This window comes from Scyliorhinus torazame, chromosome 5 (genome assembly GCF_047496885.1).
Source record: "Scyliorhinus torazame isolate Kashiwa2021f chromosome 5, sScyTor2.1, whole genome shotgun sequence".
Lineage (NCBI taxonomy): Eukaryota > Metazoa > Chordata > Chondrichthyes > Carcharhiniformes > Scyliorhinidae > Scyliorhinus > Scyliorhinus torazame.
The window spans coordinates 114,496,929-114,512,842 of record NC_092711.1 but is presented as its reverse complement, the minus strand read 5'-3'; the positions used below and the strand labels follow the sequence as shown (position 1 = coordinate 114,512,842).

At 47.3% G+C, this 15,914-nt stretch overlaps 1 protein-coding gene across 1 annotated transcript; it reads left to right on the top strand.

The window, feature by feature from the left end:
* The first annotated feature begins 11,102 nt into the window (after positions 1-11,102).
* LOC140419514 (uncharacterized) lies at positions 11,103-15,530 on the top strand. Its single transcript, XM_072503410.1, has one exon. It carries the CDS (start codon positions 11,662-11,664, stop codon positions 12,580-12,582), a length of 921 nt encoding a protein of 306 aa, XP_072359511.1. The 5' UTR covers positions 11,103-11,661; the 3' UTR covers positions 12,583-15,530.
* Positions 15,531-15,914: the final 384 nt, after the last annotated feature.

Below are 15,914 nucleotides of genomic sequence, written 5' to 3'. Positions count from 1 at the left end.
CAGATCACCAGAATTCACTGAGTAAAATCATCTCTACTCATGTCCACCCTGGCTGTTATGACAAATATTTTAAAGCTGTCTTCTGTTGTTACCAACCACCCTGCCAATGGAAACAACTTCTCTCTCTATGTTGATGAAAACGCCTCAAATATTTCAGTCTCTCTTTCCTTCACCTTCTCTGATACTGGGAGAACAATCCCGGCTTTGCAGGTCTCTTCACAGAACAGAAACCTCTCATCACTGATACTATTCTAGCAAGGCTTCCCTGTACCCTCTCCAATTCCTTGCTATCTTTCCTAAGCTGTGGTAACACAATATTTCAGATGTGGATTAGCCAATGATTTAGAAAGATTCAGTATAACGTGTTTTTCCACTCTCTTCCTCCAATAAACCGAAGACCCAATTAGGATGTTTTGACCAAGTTGATCGACCAGAAGGCCTTTAACAAGGTGCCGCATATGAGACGATTAAATAAGTTGTTAAAAATCAATTTAGAGTACCCAATTATTTTTATTTTCCAATTGAGGGGCAATTTAGTGTGGCCAATCCACCTAACCTGCACATATTTGGGTTGTGGGGGTGAAACCTACGCAGACATGGGGAAAATGTGCAAACTCCACACGGACTGTGACCCAGGGCCGGGATTCAAATCCAGGTCCTCCACGCCACAGTCCCAGTGCTATCCACTGCGCCACATGCCGTCCTACTTTTAAATAAGTTAAGGGTATGATCCTGGCGTGGACAGAGGATTGGCTGACTGGCAGAAGGCAGAGAGTGGGGATAAAGGGTCAGTATGTAAGCCAGTGACTCGTGGTGTCCCTCAGGGGTCGGTGCTGGGACCACAACTTTTCAGAATATACATGAATGATCTGAAGGCACTTTTGCTAAGTTTGCAGATGATACAAAGATCTGCAGAGGGACAGGTAGTATTGAGGAAGCAGGTGGGCTGCAGAAGGACTTGGACAGGCTAGGAGAGTGGGCAAAGAAGTGGCAGATGGAATACAACGTGGAAAAATGTGAGGTTATGCACATTGGAAGGAGGAATGGAATCATAGACTATTTACTAAATGGGGAAGTGCTTAGGAAATCAGAAGCATAAAGGGTCTTGGGAGTCTTTGTTCAAGATTTTCTTAAGGTGAATGTGCAGGGTCAGTCGGCAGTTAGGAAGGCAAATGCAATGTTAGCATTCATGTCGAGAGGGTGAGAATACAAGAGCAGGGATATACTTCTGAGACTATATAAGGCTCTGATCAGACCCCATTTGGAGTATTGTGAGCAGTTTTGGGCCCCGTATCGAAGGAAGGATGAACTGGGCTTGGAAAGGGTCCAGAGGAGGTTCACGAGTGATTCCTGGAATGAACAGCTTGTCGTATGAGGAGCGATTGAGGACTCTGGGTCTGTACTCATTGGAGTTTAGAAGGATGAGGGGGTATCTTATTGAAACTTACGGGATACTGTGAGGCCTGGATAGAGTGGATGTTTCCACTTGTAGGAAAACTAGAACCAGAGAACACAATCTCAGACGAAAGGGACTATCCTTTAACACAGGAGATGAGGAATTTCTTCAGCCAGAGGGTGGTGAATCTCTGGAACTCTTTGCTGCAGAAGGTTGTGGAGGCCAAATCACTGAGTGTCTTTGAGACAGAGATAGATAGGTTTTTAATCAATTAGGGGATCAGGGGTTATGGCGAGATTGCAGGAGAATGGGGATATCAAAATATTAGCCATGATTGAATGGCAGAGCAGACTCGATGGGCCGAGTGGCCTAATTCTGCTCATGTGTCTTATGGTCTTATGGACCTGTCCTGTTGCATTGAAATATTTGTTTATATTCACTCCCGGGTCACTCTACCTGCATTCTGTTTAAAATTGTACTGTTTAGTTTACTTTGCCTCTCTTCATTCTTCCTTCCAAATACATCCTTTTTTGAAAAATGTTTTGAAATATTAAAAAAAAAAAAAATTTAGAGTACCCAATTCATTTTTTCCAATTAAGGGAAATTTAGCGTGGCCAATCCACCTACCCTGCATATCTTTGGGTTGTGGGGGCGAAACCCACACAAACACGGGGAGAATGTGCAAACTCCACACTGACAGTGACCCTGAGCCGGGACTGAACCTGGGACATCGGTGCCGTGAGGCAGCAGTGCTAACCATTGCACCACCATGCTGACTCATTCCAAATACATCCTTGATTTGAATCACTTTGGGATGTTGTGAGCTTGTAAAAGATGCAAAATGAACACCAGTATTTTCTATCACATTTACAGCTGACTTAAGTTGGAGATTTTGCTCTGGAACGTTTAAATGAGAGACAGTCAAAATTTAACTATTTTACTGCAGAATGAGTTGGTTATAAATACAAGGTTCTTTAGTGCAGCCTTGGCAAACTGAGTGTAACCCCGAGAGTCTGGTGAGTGGGGGAATTCGGTGAAGGAGGTGTTTGCTCCCTTTTTTTTAACCTTTTTCACCCTGTACAAATTGGTTCTTACTGGGAAATCATTTGCAATTTGTTGAGTATTTGGTAAGTTGTTCAGGTCTACTCTATTCCTAAGGTTCAGCAGGGAGTCAGTGAATTCAGAGGAATGAACCCAGACAGCAGTTCTTAAAGGTTCACTGCAGCCCTGGCAGCTCCATTCTCACCTCAGTAGAGTTCAGCAACTGCAGACACTATTTACACCGGAGTTCTCCTGGTGCAGCGGGAGCAACATTTTGCTTGAACACCACCAAAACAACCTGATTAATCAGATCACTCGTCAGATGCTGGTTGTGGAGTCTTCCAGCCAGCACAGGGCGAGTAAGTGAGCAGGACCTGACGTGAGAGAGCACACGGGCAGTAGAGATGTAGACGCTGACACGTTCTGGTCGGGGGAAGTGTGGACTGAATGTGAGGTTGACCGGGAATTTTAATAGGGGAATGGATGTGGGTTTCAGCAGCAGCCGAGCTGGGGTGGGTACAGGCGACATTATGGATTTTGAAATATCTGGTATGAGTGATGGTGTGAATATGTGGTCAGAATCTCATCTAGCGTGGTGGCACAGTGGTTAGCACTGCTGCCTCATAGCACCAGAACCTGGGTTCAATTCCAGCCTTGGGTGACTGTCTGTGTGGAGTTTACACATCCTTTCCGTGTCTGCATGGGCTTCCTCCTGGTGCTCTGGTTTCCTCCCACAGTCCACAAACGTGCAGGTTAGGTGGATTGGCCATGCTAAATTACCCCTTAGGTCAAAAGATGTGCAGGTTAGATGGTTTCGCGGATAGGGCGGGGCAGTGGGCATAGGTAGGGTGCCCTTTTCAAGGGTCAGTGTAGACTTGAAGGGCCAAATGGCCTCCTTCTGCACTGCAGAGATTCAATGATTGTGCAGAGTGTGGTTCAGCCTCAAGACAGTTCCCAGGGAGAGGGATGGACTTGGGAGTTAGAGTACGGAATTTCTTTTTTTAAAAAAATAAATTTAGAGGACCCAATTCATTTTTTCCAATTAAGGGGCAATTTAGCGTGGCCAATACATCTACTATGCACATCTTTGGGTTGTGGGTGTGAAACCCACGCAGACATGGGGAGAATGTGCAAACTCCACACGGACAGTGACCCAGAGCCGGGATCGAACCTGGGACCTCAGCGTTGTGAGGCAGCAATGCCAACCACTTTGCCACCGTGCTGCCCTGAGAACGGAATTTCTACTGGTGACCGAACACAATGGCCTTTGGTCTTCCCAATTATTAATTGGAGGAAATTTCTGCTCATCCAGTACTGGATGTGGGAGAAGCAGTTTGATAATTTAGTAACAGTGGAGCAATGGAGAGGGATGGGGGTGAGGTAGAGCTGGGTGTTGTCAGTGTACTAACACGGTGCTTTGAGATAATGTCACCTTGTGGCAGCGTGTAGATGAGAAATAAGAGGGGCCGAGGACCGATGCTTGGGGGACACAGAGCACAAGGACTTGGAGAGGAAAGTGATACGAGATGGACGGTACTTTGCAACGACAGTAGGAAAAGTTTTTCTTTTTTAAGAGGATAGGTGATGATGGTGGATTTAAAGGTGAGAGTGACAGAGAGAGAGAAATGTTAACAATATCAGCTAACACGGAGAAGCTAACATGGTCAGGATGTTTAGTGCGAATGGAGTCTAAGGAGCAGAAGGCAGATCTCTGACAAGATGAGCTCTGAGGAAGATTGAAGGTAGGAGTGAAAGTGGAGAAAGATGCAGGTTCAGGGCTCAGACTTAGAGAAATGGTTTGGTCTGGTGGGTTAGTGGGAGGGAGGGAAGCAGCAGAGGCAGCTGATCTGATTGTCTCAATCTCAGTGACAAAGAAGCTCCATCAGCTCCTCACACTTGTTATTGGAGGGGAGGTGAGGATGGAGGAGACTGGGGAACCCTTCAAAGGGAATTAATCTGTTATAGATATTTTAAAAATTACCACCCTGTGTTTAACATAAAAGGAGGTTTATTTGACTTTTATGTGAAATGTTAACCATTATAACTGGAGTTTATTAACACCAGCAGAAACAGATCCAATGAATATGGTTCACTCCCGGATACAATTAACAGAACAATTCAATCACAGTCACTTGTGAAGTTGCTGGTGTAGCAGCAGGTTGGCTGACTGTGTGAATCCCTTCCCACACCCAGGGCAGGTGAACGGTCTTTCCCCAGTGTGAATGCGCCGATGTGTTACCAGATGCGATGATTGAGTGAATCCTTTGCCACACTCTGAGCAGGTGAATGGCCTCTCCCCAGTGTGAACTCGCTGATGTGTCAGTAGGTGGGATGACCGAGTGAATCCCTTCCCACACTTGGAGCAGGTGAACGGCCTCTCTCCACTGTGGATGCGCTGATGTTCCAGCAGGGTGGATAACCGAGTAAATCCCTTCCCACACTCAGAGCAGTTGAAGGGTCTCTCCCCAGTGTGAACTCGCTGATGTACAATCAGATCAGATGATCGCCTGAACCCTGTCCCACAGTGAGAGCATCTGAACGGCCTCTCCCCAGTGTGAACACGTTGATGAAACATCAGTTCCCAGGAACTTGTATAGCCTTTCTCACAGTCCTGACATTTAAAAGGTCTCTCCCCGGTGTGAATTCGCTGGTGTGTCCGCAGGTGGGATGAGTGAGCAAATCCTTTCCCACACGTGAAGCAGATGAATGGCCTCTCCCCAGTGTGAATTCGCTGGTGGACAGTGAGGACAGATAATGTCTTGAAACCAGTCTCGCAGTGAGAGCATTTGAACGGTCTCTCGTCACTGTGAACACGTTGATGACCAGTCAGTTCCCGGGAACTTTTATGACACTTCCCACAGACTGGACATTTAAAAGGTCTCTCGTCTGTGTGAACTTGTCGGTGTTGCAGCAGAGAGGATGAACAAGTGAATCCCTTCCCACACTCCGAGCAGGTGAACGGTCTCTCCCCACTGTGACTGCGCTGATGATTCCCCAACTCAGATGGGTAATTAAAGCCCTTCCCACAGTCTCCGCATTTCCAAGGCTTCTCACTGTGGTGACGGTAGTTATGTTTTGTCAGACCAGATGAGGGACTAAAGTCTTGTCCATACACAGAACATGTGTCCGGTTTCTTTTCACTGTGAACGGCGCATTTTCCTTCCATGTTTCAAATATGGTAGTATACAGGTTACAATAAACTGGTTTCAGTTTCCTGACTGCAAATCCTCCCCTTCTAATATCCTGTGAAATTGATTTAAAACAGAAAAGATGGAGTGAGAGAGAAGCAATAAAAACACAACGGTAGGTTGTGAAATTGAGCTGAATGAATCTGGACATTTGTGGGGCTGGCACTTGGAAAAAGTGACCATGAATGAACTGGTTCATATAGAACATAGAACAATACAGCGCAGTACAGGCCCTTCGGCCCACGATGTTGCACCGAAACAAAAGCCATCTAACCTACACTATACCATTATCATCCATATGTTTATCCAATAAACTTTTAAATGCCCTCAATGTTGGCGAGTTCACTACTGTAGCAGGTAGGGCATTCCACGGCCTCACTACTCTTTGCGTAAAGAACCTACCTCTGACCTCTGTCCTATATCTATTACCCCTCAGTTTAAAGTTATGTCCCCTCGTGCCAGCCATTTCCATCCGCGGGAGAAGGCTCTCACTGTCCACCCGATCCAACCCCCTAATCATTTTGTATGCCTCTATTAAGTCTCCTCTTAACCTTCTTCTCTCCAACGAAAACAACCTCAAGTCCATCAGCCTTTCCTCATAAGATTTTCCCTCCATACCAGGCAACATCCTGGTAAATCTCCTCTGCACCCGCTCCAAAGCCTCCACGTCCTTCCTATAATGCGGTGACCAGAACTGTACGCAATACTCCAAATGCGGCCGTACCAGAGTTCTGTACAGCTGCAACATGACCTCCTGACTCCGGAACTCAATCCCTCTACCAATAAAGGCCAACACTCCATAGGCCTTCTTCACCACCCTATCAACCTGGGTGGCAACTTTCAGGGATCTATGTACATGGACACCTAGATCCCTCTGCTCATCCACACTTTCAAGAACTTTTCCATTAGCCAAATATTCCACATTCCTGTTATTCCTTCCAAAGTGAATCACCTCACACTTCTCTACATTAAACTCCATTTGCCCCTCTCAGCCCAGCTCTGCAGCTTATCTATATCCCTCTGTAACCTGCTACTTCCTTCCACACTATCGACAACACCACCGACTTTAGTATCGTCTGCAAATTTACTCACCCACCCTTCTGCGCCTTCCTCTAGGTCATTGATAAAAATGACAAACAGCAACGGCCCCAGAACAGATCCTTGTGGTACTCCACTTGTGACTGAACTCCATTCTGAACATTTCCCATCAACCACCACCCTCTGTCTTCTTTCAGCTAGCCAATTTCTGATCCACATCTCTAAATCACCCTCAATCCCCAGCCTCCATATTTTCTGCAATAGCCTACCGTGGGGAACCTTATCAAACGCTTTGCTGAAATCCATATACACATCAACTGCTCTACCCTCGTCTACCTGTTCAGTCACCTTCTCAAAGAACTCGATAAGGTTTGTGAGACATGACCTACCCTTCACAAAGCCATGCTGACTATCCCTGATCATATTATTCCTATCTAGATGATTATAAATCTTGTCTCTTATAATCCCCTCCAAGACTTTACCCACTACAGACGTGAGGCTCACCGGTCTATAGTTGCCGGGGTTGTCTCTGCTCCCCTTTTTGAACAAAGGGACCACATTTGCTATCCTCCAGTCCTCTGGCACTATTCCTGTAGCCAATGATGACATAAAAATCAAAGCCAATGGTCCAGCAATCTCTTCCCTGGCCTCCCAGAGAATCCTAGGATAAATCCCATCAGGTCCCGGGGACTTATCTATTTTTAGCCAGAGGCCCGTACCCCATGGCTTACCCCTGGTAAGTCGTCCCTCAAGGAAGGGAACCTGCCACTTGGTCTGGACCTACACAATTATCTGGTCTCGCTGGGAGAAGAGAGCAAAAGAGGAGAGGGGAGGAGCAGGAAAGGAAAGGCAAGGAATGAAGTAGAGATATTTTATATATCTACAACTCAACAAGACGTTTGATAGAACTTCCAAAAACTCCCATCTTCCTCCACCTAGAAGGACCAGGGTAGCAGGTGGTTGTGAACACCATCACCACCAAGTTCTCCTCCAACGTACACACCATCCTGACTTGTTCAACATCCAATACTGGATGAACAGAAATTTCCTCCATTTTCATATTGTCTACAGTTCCCGCCAGCCACTATCTTCACCCCTTCTCCTCTGAACTGCCAGAGTCCGAACCAGACTAAATATTTCACCTTAAACTTGAGCTTTCATCCAGATATCAACATCATCACCATTATTGACTATTTCCACCTCAATAACATCACCCAACTAAGGATGGCAGATTTACACAGTGAATGTCAATGATTTGGAACTCAATCATTATGCTAAAAGGGCGATTACATTCAGGTGCTGAGTAATCAAATAATGTGGCCAGATTTTGATGTGAAACTTGGTTCAAGTTTCGTGTCTGCAAATCCTCTTCTAATACGCTCTAAATGGAGGTTTACAAAAACCATCACTGTCAGTCCAGAAACTAAATGCAAAAGAGACAAACATTTCTCTTGGATTGAGTTTGCTGTATCTAAATCCTCCCCTTCTGACCCCCAGTAAAGGGGTTTCTAAAATCTATCACAGCAGTCCAGTAGAGAAATTCACAACACCCCCACCTCCGGCGTCCTGAACAAAGATGATGTGGAGATGCTTGGATTGGGGTGAGCTCAGTAAGAAGTCTTGCACAAGGTCAAAGTCCAACAGGTCTGATTCAAATCACTAGCTTTCGGAGCACGGTTCCTTTCTCAGGTGAATGAAGAGGTAGGTTCCAGAATTATATCATAGAATTTACAGTGCAGGAGGAGGCCATTCGGCCCTTCGAGTCTGCACCGGCTCTTGGAAAGAGCACCCTACCCAAACACACACCTCCACTCTATCTCCGTAAGCCAGTAACCCCACCCAACACTAAGGGGAATTTTGGACACTAAGGGCAATTTATCAGGGCCAATCCACCTAACCTGCACAACTTGGGACTGTGGGAGGAAACCGGAGCACCCGGAGGAAACCCACGCAGAAACGGGATGTGCAGACTCCGCAGACAGTGACCCAAGCCGGAATCGAACCTGGGACCCTGGAGCAGTGAAGCAATTGTGCTATCCGCAATGCTACCGTGCTGCCATATATTATATATACCTCTTCATTCACCTGAGGAAGGAGCAGCGCTCCGAAAGTAAGTGATTTGAAACAAACCTGTTGGACTTTAACCTGGTGTCAGACTTCTTACTGAGCTCACCCGAATCCAACGCCGGTATCTCCACATCATCAGCAGCTGGTAAGGATGTGGAAACGTACAGGGAGCCATGCAGTCGGCGGATAGACGGGTAAAATTTATAAATGTCTGATGAAGGCTTCAAACCTCGAATACGAACCTGCAGATCCCGCGTTTGCTGCTCCGAGTCTTTCTCCCGGGACCAAGCCCTGGGTAACATCCGCCATCTTGGTTCAGCGTGGAGCAGAGCGCATGCGCTGGCGTCTTGGTGACGCTGCAGCGTGGGCGGAACATCAAGGTTTCTGTTCCCAGCCGGGTCCTAGTGCCGGGTCAAACTTATCGTTCGCAACTGGTTTTTAAACCTCGCTCTTTTTTTTAAAAGTATTTTTATTAATGTTTTGAAGAATTTTTCATAATACAACAATAGAAACAATAATAACTAAACAAACTAGAGTGAATATTAACATAGTGTAAAAGGAGAATATAGAGTAACAATTAAATAGACATTACCCCACGCGACCCAGTCTTCCCACACCATCCCAATGAAGCACTCACCCCTCCCCCAACCCCCCCCCCCCTCCGGATTGCTGCTACTGCTGACATTTTAATTTTTCCCGAGGAAGTCAACGAATGGCTGCCACCTCCGAGAGAACCCTAGCGAAGACCCTCTTAAGGCAAACTTTATTTTCTCGAGGCTGAGAAACCCAGACGTCATTAACCCAAGTCTCTACACTCGGGGGCTTCGAGTCCCTCCACATTAATAAAATCCGTCTCTGGGCTACTAGGGAGGCAAAGGCCAAGATGTTGGCCTCTTTCGCCTCCTGAACTCCCGGGTCATCTGCCACTCCAAAGATCGCTATCTCTGGACTCGGCACCACCCGTGTGTTAAGCACCTTGGACATTGCCCTCGCGAACCCTTGCCAGAACTCTCTAAGCTCCGGGCATGCCCAAAACATGTGGACATGGTTTGCAGGGTTGCCTTGCACCACATACAACTGTCTTCTACCCCAAAAACCTTGCTCATTCTCACTGCTGTCATGTGTGCCCAGTGGACCACCTTAAATTGAATTAGACTGAGCCTGGCACATGATGAGGAGGAATTAACCCTGCCCAGGACCTCTGCCCACAGACCCGCTTCCAACTCCTCACCCAGCTCCTCCCACTTGCCCTTGAGCTCCTCCACCGGGGTTTCCTCCGCCTCCTGTAGTTCCTGGTAGATATCCGACACCTTCCCCTTCCCCACCCAGGTGCCGGAGACCACCCTGTCCTGTATCCTCAGTGGCGGCAGCGTCGGAAAGGCCACTACCTATTTTTTCAGGAAGGCTCATAGTTGCAGATATTTAAAGGCGTTTCCTGGCGGCAGATTAAATTTGTCCTCTAGCGCCTTCAAACTGGGAAAGCTTCCGTCTATGAATAGATCTCCCATCCTTCTGATGCCTGCCCTCTGCCAGCTCTGGAACCCACCATCCATCCTACCCGGGACAAACCTGTGGTTGTTGAATATCGGGATCCAAACCGACACTCCTTCCACCTTCCTCCTCCATTGTCCCCAAATCCGCAGTGTCGCCACCACCACCGGACTTGTGGAGTAACGGGTCTTTGAGAACGGCGAAGGAGCTGGTATCAAAGCTCCCAGACTAGTACGTTTACATGCTGCCGCCTCCAGCTGCTCCCACACCAAAACCCCCCCCCCCCCCCCCCCTCATCGCTCACTTCCTAATCATAGCTATATTGGCCGCTCACAACTGACTTCTGACTAACCCAGCTATTTCTAAGCTGTGATCTTGTTTTCCTAATTTCTTGATTATAAAGTGTAGATCAGTGTTCTTCAAATTTCTTTTTCCCAGGGATCCATTTTTACCAACCGGCCAACCTTCGAGACCCACGCCGGCTGACCTGAGCCACCCACCATTTTCTCTTCCCTTGTTTGCTGCTGACAAAAATGGAGGAAATGGCTTTGGGTCCCTTTGGCCCTCGGACACGCTCCTCTAATGGACCTGTTGGATGAAGGTGAAGCCTTCCGGTGTTGGAAAGTATGGAGTCTCCATCTGTTCAAAGTTCTTCATTTTTTTCCTGCAAAGTTTTATCAAATAAAACCCTCCCGAACTTGTTAAAAAAAAAATTTTTTAATGAATAAAATAAATGAAAAAAAAAAATTAAATAAATAAAATAAATGAATAAAATGAATAACCCCCCACCCCCAAACTTGTAAATCAAAAAGCTGCGACCATTTAAAAACAAAGAGGCCGCACTGCGCATGCGTGCCCGATCGTCGGAGCACATGCGCACAGTTTATGATCTGGCACGCATGCGCAATGCGGCCGCATTTTTTTAACATGTATTTTGAAGCCCGCTTGCAGCCGGTGTTAATAACAGCCGGCTGCTGCGGCTGTTGCGCGCAGATTTGCGCGATCGGGAGCGCCGTGACAGACAGCTCTGCGACCCTTCCTACACCCGCCCGGTCATGGTAATACTGACACTGTCAATCTCTTTTATAAGGTAAAAGAGGACACTGATTTGCAGATGGGAAACTCAAACCAGACATCACATCAAGATCTGACAGAGTCACTCAATTCATCAAGATCTGAATATCATCGGTCTTTGAATGTGGAAGGAGAAATGTTTGTTGGTTCTGTCAGTGGGAATCAATTTCAAACATCAGTGTGACTGAAAAAGCAGAGATCCACACACCTGAGTGAGAGTGTTAAAGTGAACTGACTGAAAAGAGCTTTAACCAGTCAGACAGCCTGAAAAAACATCACACCATTCACAGCGGAGAGAAACCGTACACGTGTTCTGTGTGTGGACGAAGCTTCAACTGATCATCCAACCTGGAGAGACACAAGGACATGAACACCATGGAAAAACTGTGGAAATGTGGGGCCTGTGGGAAGGGTTTCAAATACCCATCCCTGCTGGAAAAACATCGACGCAGTCACACTGGAGAGAGGCCATTCACCTGCTCCGTTTGTGGGAAGCGATTCATTCAGTCATCCCACTTGCTGACCCACCAGCAAGTTCACATTGGTGAGAGGCTGTTTAACCAGTCAGACTGTGATAAGAACTCTAAAAGCTCCGAGGACCTGGTCAAGCAGCAGGTTGTTCGCACTGAGGGGCAGTTCAGCTGCTCTCACTGTGGGACGCTGTTTAAACGATCACAGACACTCATTGAACATGACCGCACTCACACTGGGGAGAGACCGTTCACCTGCCCTGTGTGTGGGAAGGGATTCACTCCGTCTTCCAGCCTCCAGAAACATCAGCGAGTCCACACTGGGGAGAGGCCATTCACCTGCTCCTTATGTGGAAAAGGATTCATTTATTTAACTAGCCTCCGATCACACCAACTTGTTCACTCGGATAAGAAACCTTTCCAATGCTTTGAATGTGGGAAGAGCTTTAAATCCACAAATGTTCTGCTGAGACACCAGCGGGTTCACACTGGGGAGAGGCTGTTCACCTGCTCTGACTGTGGGAAGGGATTCACTCGCTCATCCCACCTGGTGATGCACCAGCGAATTCACACTGGAGAGACACCGTTCACCTGCTCAAAGTGTGGGATGGGATTCAGTCTCTCATCCAACTTGCTGACACACCAGCGCACTCACACTGTGGATAAACCATTCATCTGCTCCGAATGTGGGAAGGGATTCGTTTGTACAGCCTACTTACTGAGTCACCAGCGGGTTCACACTGGGGAGAGACCATTCTCCTGCTCTGACTGTGGGAAGGGATTCACTCGCTCATTTCACCTGCTGGTTTACCAGTGAGTTCACACCGGGGAGAAACCATTTACCTGCTCAAAGTGTGGGAAGGGATTCACTCAGTCATCCCACTTGCTGAAACACCAGCAAGTTCACACCGGGGATAAAACATTCATCTGCTCCGAATGTGGGAATGGATTCACGTGTACATCTGATTTACTGACACACCAACGCAGCCACACTGAGGAGAGACCGTTCACTTTCTCTCAGTGTGGGAAGGGAATCACTCAGACAGCCCATCTTCTGACACAGCAGCAAGTTGACAAGTGTCCGCAGGGGTTGGATTCTGCAGTTATTGCTGCTGTTAATCTCATCCCGGACTGAACCTTCTTCATTCTGACAGTTGGAGTTTATTTCTGATAATAATCCCTATAACTGGGCTGGGGTTTAATCCTCTGGATAAATGTCAAATGAACTAATATTGTTTCAGACACACAGTCGAGACCTTCATTTCTCCAGGATAAGAGGAGATTGATTAATGTCCTGTCACAGACTGCTGCATTTTGGGAACCTTTCTCCTTTCTAACTCCAGATTATTTCAGTTGTGACACCTTGAGTTACTCCATGGACTAGTCCCAGATCTCCATTGCTCCCAGAGTCTCTCTCTTAGCCTTGGGATCCAGGGAAGTTATCGGTAACATACGAGGGATCACTAAACACAAAACAGAGTCATTTGCACTGATGTGCTGGTCTCCCCAATCACTGACGATGTTATTGTTTGTGGACCTCCTGCTCCTCTGATTTGTTGAATTGTTCACCACCATCCACGACTGAATGTAGCCGGGCAGCACAATGGCATCGTGTTTAGCACTGCTGCCTCACAGCGCCAGGCACTAGGATTCGATTCTGACCTTGGGCGGCTGTCTGTGTGGAGTTTGCACATTCTCCCCGTGTCTGCGTGGGTTTCCTCTGGGTGCTCCAGTTTCCTCCCACAGTCCAAAGATGTGCTGGTTAGGTAAATTGCTCCTAGGTGGGGTTAGGGGACAGGATGGGGTTTGGGCTGAGATGGGGTGCTGTTTCAGAGGTTCAGTGCAGACTCGATGGCTGAATGGCCTCCTATACTGTAGGGATTCTATGACTGCAGCTTTGATCTGATTTGTTGTTTTTGCGATCGCTTACCCCTGTCTAGAGCCTGCTGTTTCCGCTGTTTATCATGGATTCTGTTTTAGGAATACCTGCTGCTCCTGACATGTTCTCCTCCACTCCATGTTGAACCAGGGTTGGTCCCTTGGCTTGATGGTAATGGTAGAGTGCCAGCCTATGAGGTTACAGATTGTGATTGAATATTAGTCTGCTGATGGCCCACAGCACCTCATGGATACCCTGTTTTTAGCGAGATGTATGCTGAATCGACCCAATTTAGCACAGTGATAGTGACACACAGGACAATGGAGGGTAATCTCAGGGTGAAGATGGGACTTTGTCTCATAAAATAACAAGAATATTGTTTTTTCTATTCTTCCTGCCAAGGTGGAGAAGTGAAATACATCCCCTGGCCCGAGGCCAGGACAAAGTTACACTTTAACGGTTTAATTACAGAGCAACTACTGCGAATCCCATAAAGGTTGGATGAGCTAAGGTCTAGAACTGTTAACTCCCCAGCCATTGGTTGACTCCCAGTGGGTCAGAATGGAGGAGAGTTTGGGTAGGGGGTCAGGATTGAAGGCGCTAGCAACAGCGCCGCTCCTGACAGCCCCGGGAGTCGGGTAGTAATAGGTTTGTTGCGAATTTGTAGGCAGTTTCACCAACATTTCGGGTTGGGGGTAGGAGCAAAGGAAATGCTGATTTGGGGGAAACCATAGATTTGAGCCAGGGAGGTGGGATGGAAATTTTCAGAGATGAGGGGAGAAAGGAATTAGGACACTGAAAGATTTGTGGGTCGGTTTGCAGGATTGAAGGAGCTGGGAGTAAGATATGGGCTGGAGCAGGATGAAATATTTTGATACATGCAGGTTTGAGACTTTGCCAGAAAGGAGGTACAGAGATCCTGGAAGAGCCGGCCTCCACATTGCTGGAAATGAAATGAAATGAAAATGAAATGAAATGATATTGTCACAAGTAGGCTTCAAATGAAGTTACTGTGAAAAGCCCCTAGTCACCACATTCCGGAGCCTGTTTGGGGAGGCTGGTACGGGAATTGAACCATGCTGCTGGCCTGCATTGGTCTGCTTTAAAAGCAAGCTCTTTAGCCCTGTGCTAAACCAGCCCCTATCAATATCAACTATCCCATCCTCCCACCAAACCCCAGACATTCTCCAGCACCCCTGGAGGAGGTGCTGACAACAGGGGGAACTGGAGAAGGGGGTAGTGTCGGCGGTTTACGTGGCTATTTTGGAAGAGGAGAAGACACTGCTGGAAGGGATCAAGGCAAAGTGGGAGGAAGAGTTGGGAGAGGGTATGGAGGAGGGGTTCTGGTGTGAGATGCTCCGGAGGGCGAACGCCTCACCACGTGTGCGAGATTGGGGCTGATACAGCTGAAGGTGGAGCACACCTCACATGGGCGAGGATGAGCCGGCTCTTTGAGGGGGTAGATGTGTGTGAACGTTGCAGGGGGAGGGTGGAGGAGGGGCACAAACCACATTCATATGATTTGGTCCTGCCCAAAGCTGGAGGATTACTGGAAGGAGGTTTTTAGGGTAATCTCTAAAGTGGTGCATGTGAAACTGGATCCAGGCCCTCTGGAGGCCATATTCGGGGTGTCAGACCAGCCGACGTTGGAAATGGGCGTGGAGGCAGATGTTGTAGCTTTCACCTTGTTGAGAGCCCGAATGCGGATACTGTTAGGGTGGAGACCAACCTCTCCACCCTGTGCCCTGGTGTGGCGGGAGGGACCTGCTGGAATTCTTGACTCTTGAGAAGGTCAAATTTGAACTGAGGGGAAGGATGGAGGGGTTCTACAATTCATGGGTGTTATTCATTATGCACTTTCAAGAATTGGATTACATCGAATATTAGAGGGCAGGGGGGGCTGCTGGGAGGGTTGCGGGGAGGGGGACTGTATGTGTTAATGGTGACTATGGGTGATTCCTGATTCCTTTTTGTCATTTGTTTATGTCAACATGCGGGCTGCTGTTTGGGGTTTGGTGGGAGGATGGGTTTGCTGTTGATGATATGGGGAATTACATTGCATTCATTACTGATTGTTGTTTATTGTGGTGAGTGTAAATTTGGGAGAAAATGTGAAAAAGGAGAATAAAAAAATATATATTTTTTTAAAACAGCCATTGATAATTAACTGTTATACTTCGGTTCGAGGCCCTGTTGTCTGAAGAAAACTGTGAGGTTTCAAACCTTCAACCTTGTGTTTGAAATAAGTTTAACCTTTAACTTGTAGACTC